The 12,632-nt window shown below is 33.7% G+C and overlaps 1 protein-coding gene across 9 annotated transcripts in view; it reads right to left on the bottom strand.

The window, feature by feature from the left end:
- Positions 1-389: 389 nt before the first annotated feature.
- Positions 390-12,632, bottom strand: part of LOC125673673 (spermatogenesis-associated serine-rich protein 1-like) — an 82,462-nt gene continuing 70,219 nt past the window's right edge. For 4 of the 9 annotated variants that reach the window (XM_056159092.1, XM_056159094.1, XM_056159091.1 and 1 more), the window contains 4 exons: positions 11,649-11,772; positions 6,756-6,767; positions 5,483-5,548; positions 390-2,966 (listed from right to left, as the gene is read on the bottom strand). In XM_056159092.1, coding sequence (XP_056015067.1) covers positions 2,831-2,966; positions 5,483-5,548; positions 6,756-6,767; positions 11,649-11,772 — 338 coding nt within the window. In that variant the 3' untranslated portion in view covers positions 390-2,830. The remainder of the gene's footprint in view (positions 2,967-5,482; positions 5,549-6,755; positions 6,768-11,648; positions 11,773-12,632) is intronic. The other 5 variants (XM_048910354.2, XM_048910359.2, XM_048910358.2 and 2 more) reach the window with 3 other exon arrangements.

Below are 12,632 nucleotides of genomic sequence, written 5' to 3'. Positions count from 1 at the left end.
AGTAACAAAAATATCGCGCTAACCACCGAGTCAGCGCAACCGGTTAAAAATAACTTTAACATAAATAAAAATCATACTACATGTACATATGTACCCATAGTCCTAATAACGCTATATGAAGTGTGAAGTTTTACTGATGTAGATATACATATGTAGATGTAGCCGAGACGTACCATGCAAACATATTAAAGCATAATTACATGTACATATAACTTTCTGCATTTGTTGCAAGAAGAAAGCAACAATTATGAAATAATTGCATAGTTTAGGAACCAATCAAAATCTCCGTGGTCTTTATGAAGATGAAGTTTAACCTTGATGACAGACAGAGTTTTACATAGATAAAATTCAAGAGACATACGAAGAAACAAAAGAGGCAAAGACCTGCATTTTGTTAAGATTGATTTTATTTCTTGAACATGGAGGATTCGGATCACAGATTTGTTCATAGTGAATAACATTACAAGATTAAAATTTCATGATTTTTACAACTATACATACACGTGAAGTGAATTTTTCTGCTCCAACAAATTTTAGTATAATTATGAATACAATGTAAATCAAATACCCATCATATATAATCACACTGTGCAAAACTTCTAACAAAATAATGAAGAAAAATGTTTTTATGCTTTTAAAAGCTTTGGTAATAATAGAAAATGCTGTGTTAATTTTTGGCTTCAATTTCTCACTGCACTATACGGGGATTCGTGAATGTTCAATACAGGTATAATATATATCATTTTGCAAAACATCCATTACAGATCTAAAAGGAAGCAAACACATCTTTACTATGATGATAAAATCTTGTTAGTCTTAATTATCATTGACGGAAATAAACGCGTAACAAGTCAAATAATTGTTTTCCAACCAATTCTGTGGTGTCTTTTAGCGAACATCAAATGTCGCGGATTTATAAAATCAATTAATGATAAAAAATTAAAACAAACGAATACGTTTTTGTTATCTAATTTGATGGAAAGTGACTTGATGTCCTTTCTCTATGGGTACGCGTTGTATATAGTTAACTACATGATTTCGAGGGCGGGCACAAACACAAAAGCAGGGAAAATTTGGTGTTCAACGAAAATATTAAAAATACTGTTTGAGCAATACTGACAACATCTACTGAGTTTGTCATGGAAAATTCTATAATACATGTAACTGTATAAAAAATAATTCAATCTGTGTAAAGAAAATATACATAAAATATATAAAAAGAATAAAAATATACACACATTTAACATTCCCAAAACAGTGCAACAATAGATAATAACAACATCCCTCTTCATCAATGAAATGGCGGAGGCATATTCTGCATTTAATACTCTGTTACTTTGAAAGTTTTATTTCCCAATTAATATTGACAGAACACGTACACAAAAAGTGCATAAAGAAATATGATACATGACATTTGTCTGTAAATGGACGGAAAAACAATACATTAAATATACACCATAGTTATATTTTCTCGACTCGATGTCAGATAAATACACCGTAACTTAAAATGTCAGATAAATATACCGTAACTTAAGATGTCAGATAAATACTCCGTAACTTAAAATGTCAGATAAATACACCGTAACTTAAGATGTCAGATAAATACACCGTAACTTAATATGTCAGATATATACACCGTAACTTAAGATGTCAGATAAATACACCGTAACTTTTAAGATATCAGATAAATACACCGTAACTTAAGATGTCAGATAAATACACCGTAACTTAAGATATCAGATAAATATACCGTAACTTAAGATGTCAGATAAATACACCCTAACTTAAGATGTCAGATAAATACACCGTAACTTAAGATGTCAGATAAATACACCGTAACTTAAAATATCAGATAAATATACCGTAACTTAAGATGTCAGATAAATACACCCTAACTTAAGATGTCAGATAAATACACCGTAACTTAAGATGTCAGATAAATACACCGTAACTTAAGATGTCAGATAAATACACCGTAACTTAAGATGTCAGATAAATATTTACCGTAACTTAAGATGTCAGATAAATATCTTCCTTAAGATTCTAAAATAGCAGAATTCTTACAGCTTAAACAATTTTGGGACATTTTCCCCAACAAATCTGTGAACTATTTATTGTAACTGAGCGTATAACCAACAACTGCGTAACTGAGCGTTTCATTGATTAATAAAACAGAGAATCCCCCCCCCCAAATGCTAAAACAAGAAAAATTATTATGCTTTTCACTGATTGCAAAACATTACCAGACTACTTCTATGGTTGGTGGTCATAAAGTTAGTCTTAAACAACATTATATGTAAGAAGAAAAAAAACCTGTGGTACGCCCTGATAAATAACTAGTGTCGCTTTGGCAGTCCATTGTCATTATTGGGCTACTACAGAGTACAAAATACATAATACTGATTCTTGTAAGGTCATACGTTAGGAATTAATGCGTATGTTAAGGTAAATATATAATAAAAGGATACATTGTGTGTGGTAAGATATAGACCCCACCATATGTGGACGCTTCAAAATCAGAAATATTTCCGAATCAGGTCATCTTGATACTAGATACAAAAATGTAGTCCAATTTCACTCAATAGTGACATCACAAAATTCTAAGATTATAAATGTACATGAAAATAAGAACAGAGTTTCAGTTTTTCGACGTTATTTCACATCAAGATTTGAATCAAAGTAGTGACAAAGAAGAAACTTCTGATAAAACATAATGCATTGCTATTAGCATGTCTAAAATGGAAGAAACTTATTAGGCGGACAACAAAAATCGCTGATGAAGGCAAATTTGACGGGAAGCGTCCGGCCCCCGGTATCAGCTGACAGTTGTTTATTTCTTGGCCGGGGGATCTTCCGGGATTAGAGCTTGGTGAATTGGCTTAGCGGGTTCCCAGGATTCTAATCCCCGCACGGAGTCAATCTCCTCCGACATCTGTCTACGCTTGTCCATCTCCCGGAACGTATCCCTGGAAAGTAAAAAAACCAAACCCGAAAACCATTAGCACAACGTCACAATGCATGTACATTTCAATCATCAATTCATATTTCATCATTATTTCACTTATTATATGCATGAACCTCCGTTATCAATACATACTCATTACAGATTACACATTATATATATATATATATATATATATATATATATATATATATATATATATATATATGAATAAAAAAGTCCGTGGTATAGGAAAAATATAGAAAAAAGAAATCAGATGATTTCCTATGTATGTGAAATCTTCATATACGTATATATAAATTCATTAAACATTAGGCACGTCAGAAAACTTGCTTTTTCGATGACGATGGAATTCTTGCCATGCAGTCACACACTAATCGGTCATCGAGAATGGAAATGGGATAGTCATTCGACGTGAATTTAAGAGGATCACGCGAGATACACTCTGCATTTGAAATATTCTATAAAGCACAAAGATTGCAATGAACTCTTGAATAAGCAAAAATGCCCTATGTGAAGAAATATCTAATATAAAGCACACAGATAGTCGAGCGGTCTAGCGTGCTGGTCGAATGCTGCTAGGAGATTTGGTTTCGCAGGTCGTGAGTTCAGCCCCTGCAGGGGTATCCATACATAGTGAATTTCCCTGTGTCATATTTCTTCATTTTGGGCAGTTATGTTTATTTCAGATTTCATTGCAACCCTTGTGTTATATACTGTTCACTCCCTTCGCGATATCCATGGTATTCGAGATATCGATGTTCGAAATACAGAAGTTCAACTATATCTATCTATCTATCTATCTACATCTATCTATCTATCTATCTATATTCACTGAACAATTAATTTGTAAGATAAGTAAAAATTTGATACAGAAAAGAGAAATCTCACAAAATACGAAAAGATTGGATGACATTTCAGAGCGCTGCATCTCGTCTTTTCTGGATTAACGATTCACTGAAGATAGGTTATACAAGTTATATTCAACTTTCATTGCAAATTTATAATGCATGATGGCGTAACTACACTGATACAAACATCTATACAGAGTGCGGTCAATTAACCTTAAAAGGAAATATTCATGAAAGCACGGGATCTACAAGTATTTTACAAGATTTTTTTTTACTAAGAGTTTTTCAATTATACATCAAATAAAACGTCCATTACTTAACAGCGCACTGCTGGAATTAGATAACTGATTGGATGATAAGGGCGAGGACAAGCGCAATCCATTGTGACGTAAGGAAAGACGACAGAGAAGTGTATCGTGAATGGAAACTTTATTTATGTTCTACCACCTCTGAAGCCCAAGGACATCCGGAAATTACAACACGTCTTAACATCTAGCTTATTTTGTACACGACTTCCTTGTCAGTAAATTGATGCTTTCAATAAAAACGAAGTCGATGTAAAATTGTATTTTATTCGTTTCTGAAATGACGTTTAATTATACGAGATTGGTGAAAAGACTTTAATTAATACGATACTTATTTTGGTGTAAAGCAAATCTCCGAATTCTTCTGCGTATCGTGATGTTTATTGTTGAGATATCACACATATCATTGAAACTTCGATACCGAAGTGAGTTAATTATATATATATATATATATATATATATATATATATATATATATATATAGAGAGAGAGAGAGAGAGAGAGAGAGAGAGAGAGAGAGAGAGATTATCCGACTTCAGGACGTCAAGTGAATTTTGGTCCAAAAAATATAGGACATACCTCAAAAATATAGCACCTTTTTCTCAGAAATATAGGAATATATAGGACACGAAAAACAAAGAACTTCTGGACTTTTAAGCCTCCCCCTCCACTCGCTACACTCTCCTTTTATTTACAATTTAACAGAAATTACAACTTTCATTGTTTCAATGAAATAATGTCAATTAACAAAATGACACATTTGGCAAGCTAACATAAAATTCTAAGTCTTGTTAAAACTCAACCTGAAACAAAACAGTTGTTAGAACACGGGACAGCTTCATCTGCAGGACTGTTTGACAAAACAAACCCAGCAGGTAAAGCTGGAATAGCTGGGCTGGGTAGAGTCGCTGCACCTAAAAGAGGTGAATTTTGAAGCAAGTGTTGTAGAGTTACGAACAGATGGCACAAATTGTTTGTAATATACAGAACTGGTTTTCCTTCAGAATCTAACATTTCTTGCTTACCCTAAATTATAAGAATTTATAGGAATTTCACAGGAATATAGGAATTTTTGTGGAAATATAGAAATTTAAAGGAATAACCCCAAAATATAGAAATTTAAAGGAATAACCCCAAAATATAGGAATTTAAAGGAATAACTCCAAAATATAGGAATTGATAGGAAACTTGACGCCCTGCGATTTTCTCTGACGGATTTATATAAATAATCTTTCTGATATTGTTAAAGAATTAAGATATGAAAATCCTATATTGTGAAAGGTTTTTCAACATTAAAAAAAAAATCCCAGAATCAGGACGCCGCCATTTACTTACCACATTGTGAGGTCAAAATGGACACCTACCTTGGTTTCTTAGGAATCGGAAGAAGAGGGACGCAGGTGTCCGTAGATACTTTAGGGTAGTTAGCACTGCACACGAACACAAAGGTCAAAGGTTATCACAACAAGCAACACACAACGAGCAACTAAAACAACAACATATTACAACAAATGCACCGCAAATAATTCTACGCTGAATCACACGTATGTTAATGTGATTAGATTAAGTTATTCCTCTGTGACGTACGTTAATGTGATTAGATTAAGTTATTCCTCTGTGACGTACGTTAATGTGATTAGATGTAAGTTATTCCTCTGTGACGTACGTTAATGTGATTAGATGTAAGTTATTCCTCTGTGACGTACATTAATGTGATTAGATGTAAGTTATTCCTCTGTGACGTACATTAATGTGATTAGATGTAAGTTATTCCTCTGTGACGTACGTTAATGTGATTAGATGTAAGTTATTCCTCTGTGACGCACGTTAATGTGATTAGATGTAAGTTATTCCTCTGTGACGTACGTTAATGTGATTAGATGTAAGTTATTCCTCTGTGACGTACGTTAATGTGATTAGATGTAAGTTATTCCTCTGTGACGTACATTAATGTGATTAGATGTAAGTTATTCCTCTGTGACGTACGTTAATGTGATTAGATGTAAGTTTTTCCTCTGTGACGTACGTTAATGTGATTAGATGTATAAGTTTTTCTTCTGTGACGTACGTTAATGTGATTAGATGTAAGTTATTCCTCTGTGACGTACGTTAATGTGATTAGATGTAAGTTATTCCTCTGTGACGTACATTAATGTGATTAGATGTAAGTTATTCCTCTGTGACGTACGTTAATGTGATTAGATGTAAGTTGCTGATCAGAGAACTACAGGTAACGACAAAGTATACTTAATAAAATATTGTATGGACATATGGTACATTTAGGTAGTTCCAGGCAACAAAGTACACATATTAAGCCATTTAGGAGGAGGGTGGGTGGGTAGGAAAATAGATTTCCAAAGCTATGCACGCTTTCTAGCTATTATATTCTGCAAACAAGGCGTTCACCTTCAACAGATACAGGTTAAAATATTTCTGGATAGTAAATTGATTGACTAGCTAACTATTTTTGAAAAAAAAATATCACATTGAAGTACACCTACATATGTACAATCAACCATGCAACAGTAGCAAACTTAAAATGAAATCAGACATGCAAATTAAGAGCTATATATACAGTATCTAACAAAAGGAATCAGGAACATGCCCTGTACATGCTGTTGGATACGTAGAACTTACTTTCGAACCACACTGTAATTGTATGAAAACATTTTAATTAATGAACATTCGATAATTATCAAATGCATACGTATATACTGACGACTTTGAAATGTTACTTTAAATCTTTGCAAATTGCATGGTTATTATACATGTAGCGCTGACAACAGTTTGTTAAATTAATTAATAGGATGCAGCAGATGTTTGGTCGATAATTTCACTGTTATTTTAAGATTTTTGAGGATGATTTAAACATTTCACATCGTTAAAGTGGTAAAAATAGAATAGTTAATTATAATATTAAAACAATCAGTCCCCTAAATGTCATTAAGGAAATGTAATCGTATTGGAAGACGAATGGAAATTAATTCTAAAAATAGAATCTAGGCCAAAAACCCCCCCCCAAAAACCCATCTTATTTGTCTAACAGTCTCTTTGTTAAGGGAAACAAAGTGCAAGAGAATGAAAATTAGATGGACGAGATAAGAGTATGCATCTTTTGTGTATTTTAAGTAACGAGTTGCAATGATCAATAATAAGCATTAAATTTCTTTGATTTCTCGTCACTCTTCCTGTGTAAGTTAATCTGAAGATCAGATGACTTTGTTAGACGCCATGAATCTTCCGTTAAAATGTGCCGACATAGTCACCCCCCCCCCCCCCCCCCCGAGAACCATTTAAGTGAAACTGGCACCGCTTAATAAATAGACTGTTCAACTAATTTCACCAATAACAGACAGATGCTCATTTTCTATGTAACATGTACAATGTATAACTTCAGCCTTCGTTTTAGTGTCGATTTATTCACATTTAGAAAGTTTTGCTTTTGGTATCTCTACAAATTGTAATGACAGTCATTTTGCCATGAACGTGATACAGTTTTGAACAATATTTTACCCCCCCCCCCCAAAAAAATAATTATGTAACGTAGGTAGGTAAAACATTTTATTTTGTTGAAACATTTTACTTGATCTATATTAGTTTTTTATACACTGAATACATGGCCATATACATTACAATTACTTTTCAAAATTTTTGAACAGCAATAGTAGTCAAAATGTAAATCAGACAAATTCGAACGAGAAAAGAAAAATATTGCAGATTTTTATTTCATTCATATATATTATTGCCAATGAAATCTTTAGGGTTGGCAGCAAAAAAAAAAAAAAAAAAACAAAAAAAAAAACAAACAACTAGTAGATAGGCTCGGGAAACCGGAAACACATATATATTATTTTGGCTTTATTTCGACGACGAACGTACATTGTATCTTAAAAACACTAATTACACATATGTAGCACCATAGGTTTAATAAGACCATTAATGACGAAAAACACTAATTACACACATGTAGCACCATAGATTTAATAAGACCATTAATGACGAAAAAAAAAAAGCATTTCATATAACAATCATTTTAAAAACACAAATAACAGCGTGTATTTATAATCCTCAAGGAATGGTGATTTTCATGAAATTTTAAAGTGTATTTGAATGATGTCTATATGAATTGTTTTATAATAGTAATTTGATTGACTACATTTTTTAAAAATAGTAATTTGTCTATAATTGCATCTGTTACACTTAATTATATCTACCTTATAATTAAATACATGTACTTCAATAATATATGTTAAAAGCCTTATTTCATCATGCATGTTAAATGCACATATACATTATTTATGATTTCTCAAAAACCTACATTTAACTACTTTAATAAAGGCATTTCTGTTAATTCATAAAACCTGTCAATGACATTAAGTTTTGTATAACTGTTAATTCATAAAACCTGTCAGTGACATTAAGTTTTGTATAACTGTTAATTCATAAAACCTGTCAGTGACATTAAGTTTTGTATAACTGTTAATTCATAAAACCTGTCAATGACATTAAGTTTTGTATAACTGTTAATTCATTAAACCTGTCAGTGACATTAAGTTTTGTATAACTGTTAATTCATAAAACCTGTCAATGACATTAAGTTCTGTAACACTGTTAATTTCACACAAACAATTATTTTGTAAATACCTGACTCGGCTATAAAATTTGAAGAACAAAAGATAAGCAGTTTGAAGAGTTCTGACAACAATATTTACGTTTTCAATCTTCATTAACAAATTGTAATGATAGTCATTTCCTCATGAATGCAATCAGTTGTGAAAAAAACGCGAATAGGAATCTTGATAAATATAGTGCGTCCATTATAACGGCTGTGGATTCCGTCAGAAATCAGAATGTACATATAACAAATTATAACGGCTGTGGATTCCGTCAGGAAAGAAATCAGAATGTACATATAACAAATTAATTTTATTTTTGAAAACACACGAGGGTATAAACTGCAATGCTTCACGCTGGCATGCTTAATTTGAAACTAGCGTCGCATTTCAAGCCCTCCAATGCATGTATTTTCAAAATTAAAAATTTCTTAATCAAACAAAGTTTCCTGAGACATTAATCATTATCGGACAAAATATTGCACTGACTTCAAACAAAACTACAGTTTATAGAGAAACTATATGAAATATTCTAAATTGTCAAAAGATCCCTGCTGGTGCCTACATTTGTATACAGCTACCTACATTTGTATACACCTGTACCTCTACATTTGTATACAGCTGTATCTACATTTGTATACACCTGTACCTCTACATTTGTACACAGCCGTATCTACATTTGTATACACCTGTACCTCTACATTTGTATACACTTGTACTTCTACATTAGTCTACATTTGTATACAGCTACCTACATGTATGTGACGGCAATGTAGATTATATAAAATTCATATAAAGCGGTTACACGAATAATATTGCACGTTTTGGAAAATTACAAAAGGTATATTGAAATGAAAATTAGCTTCGTTTTGAATTCAAATGTTTTTTTTTTTTTTTTTATGATAATGTAATAACATGCAATGTATTTAAAGAAAGCGGGAATTCAATTTTTGAGATCGATATAGAAACCATAGTTACGACAGTCCGTTAACACAACTGTGTTGGTTTATTTCTATGATTGTTCATGGATGCATATATGATATGTACAAGTCACGTGTCACATAGAAGTTCGTTTTCACTCGTAACTACTCGGCTATTTCCGTAATATCAAATAAACCTCGTCTCTGTTTGTCTGCCCTTGTGAGATTTTAGTGCTGATAGTTACGTCACTTATAAGATTACGTTGGGGGATTTTCCGTTGGGAAATCTAATGTTGCTTTCACCTCAGTCAGCGATTGTACTTCAGTTCTAGATGTCTATTGCCTGTGTACAGGTATCTGTCAGATATCAGTGATGAAATAATTTTTGTTTTCATCAATGTTTGTATTTTGACATTATTCATAGAGACAATTTATTATCGACCACACACATAACGTGTATCAGTATTCGAATGATACAGATTTATGTACAATTGTGTTGTAATTTACTTTAGGGAGGGGGGGGGGCGGTAGCTCAACCGGTCGAACGCTCGCTTTGAGATCGGAGGAAGGTCGTGGTTCTAACTTTAACTGTTTAAAAAAAGGTAACAACTGTTTGTTACACATGCGTTGGACTTTCAAAATCGGACGAGACCTTTAAAATCTTTGTCCGAGGTAACAAAATCGGACGAGATCTTCAAAATTTTTGTCCGAGGTCAAATTATCGGATGAGGCCTTTAAAATTTTTGTCAGAGGTCAAATTATAGGGTGCGACCTTTAAAATCTTTGTCGGAGGTCACCTTTGGCTTTGGTACGGTGCAGAAGAGACACCATCATTACTAAATGTCCTGACCTAAATTTGTGGCATTTTGCCTAAATTGAGGAACATCTCTGAAAGATTCTAGAAGGGACATAAAACTACAAATATACATGTATGAATAAAAACTGATCAATTTCGCCGAGATGATTGTTAATTTCATGGAAGAACCTACCGCCCACCGTATAGGATATTGCACAGTGCAGCGTTTCCCAGAGTTCAACAGAAATATGTTGAGTTTGATATTTGACTTCGATGTCATGCTTTTATTTTCTTTTTCAATATACAAATAATAAAGTTTTTTTGGAATCAGCAGCTAATTTGAATATCTCTTCTCCAGTAAGAATAACGAGGAAACGAAATGAATGAAGGGCTTCATCTGATTCTATTGAGAAATAATGGTGCGGAATAAACTGTCTAGAAAATCAAATCCTTGGGAGGATGCGCGGAAGTCATTTGAAATTTAAACGACGGCTCTGACACACCATAGAGACAATTAATTCATGGTTTGAAAGGAAAACAATCTAACTTAAAATTCCCCGCATTATATAGTTCTGGTGATGTCTTTATCAAACTACACGAACAACGAACTAGGTAGTCATTCAAATATACAACCTCCACAATCAGCTGATTTGAAGAAAAAAGGTTGTAACACAAGCATACTCCTAACAGAGGCAGGACAGGAATCTGCATTCCAATCTTATAACCTCGCCTCAAAAATTTACGTATGTACACAGTAAGTCTGATAAGATCTGAATTAAATCACCATCCAAGTGTGTCAGACGTCCGTGTTAGATACGCTTATAAAACTCTTGTTACACATGGTTTCAGGTTAAAGGTCAGAGGTCAAGGTCGTTAGAAAGAATATTCTGGAATCGCCTGTGTACAAGAGTTGAGGTACATGAACTTTCAACATTTAAATTTGATCAGAATCGCAGAATTGTTACTTTACATACACAGTGTACTATTCGCAGTTCCTTTTAGTTTCTGTCTAGCTGAAATTTTCTGATATAAGGATATCTGTACTGTGTGTGGGGTGTGTTGTAACGGGTTATATAGATATTATTTGAGTTGAAAAGTAAGACAACTTCACAAATTTTTAAGAAACAAAATAATTTTTTATGGAACTCGATTGCCCCCCCCCCCCCCCATTCTATATAGTTGTATTAACCACGTGACTCACCCGAACTGCGGCGGGGGGAGATGTGATCCTCCCTTGTGGAAGCTTGGGGAGTATTCCACGGCTTGGTAAGACTTGTCGCCCTCAGAAGCGTACGGGATTCCGTTCCTCTTGTCAATGATCGTCTCTGGAAAAGATAGGCCTTAATGTCTGTACATGTCTGCTTCCGGTGAGTACATTCGTATTTTGAACGGTTACTTGCCAAACAATGTTTTAAAGTCTACGAGCATTAAAATACATATACTACTGAATCCCACTTTGAATCGATCACATTTTCTATAGTAAAATTGTGTGAAAGGAAAGGTAACTCGTTCTGAAATACGACACAATGTATCAAAGGAACATTTGTTTCCCTTACTATAAATTCATTATTCCGTACTATTATAATCATGTATACAAAACACAACTGTTGCATAGATGTAAACTTCATAACACACACACACACACACAGGCGCGCGCGCATAGCACATATATATATATATATATATATATATATAGAGAGAGAGAGAGAGAGAGAGAGAGAGAGAGAGAGAATTTCTTAATAATACCTGTATAAGGTATTACCAAAATCTTAATTGCAAATAGACTACAACACTATTTGGGCACAAACACCCCCACTTTTGTATTTGGAAGAGGGCCTACATCGGCTATGCCTGTTGCCCGATCCTATTGAGTTTCTCAATAAATGTTTAAATTGCAACACCCCCACCCCCTTTTTCCACCCCAAAACCTCAGTGATACACTACAAGTCAATCATCAATACCATCACCCCTAAGCATGTTCTGTTGTCGGATACAGCCATATCACATTATCCACGTGTTTTACTTCTCTGGTGTTCAATGTACGGGAAGTCTTAGGAGGAACAACTGGGATTTATCTGAAACATTCCCAGCGTCCCCCGGGGTGCTCCCGTCCTGTAATTAGTAGCGTCCCCCGGGGTACTGCCGTCCTGTAGTTAGTAGCGTCCCCCGGGGTGCTGCCGTCCTG

This window comes from Ostrea edulis, chromosome 3, assembly GCF_947568905.1.
Source record: "Ostrea edulis chromosome 3, xbOstEdul1.1, whole genome shotgun sequence".
In the NCBI taxonomy this organism is placed as follows: Eukaryota; Metazoa; Mollusca; class Bivalvia; order Ostreida; family Ostreidae; genus Ostrea; species Ostrea edulis.
This window is presented reverse-complemented; position numbering and strand designations above follow the sequence as displayed.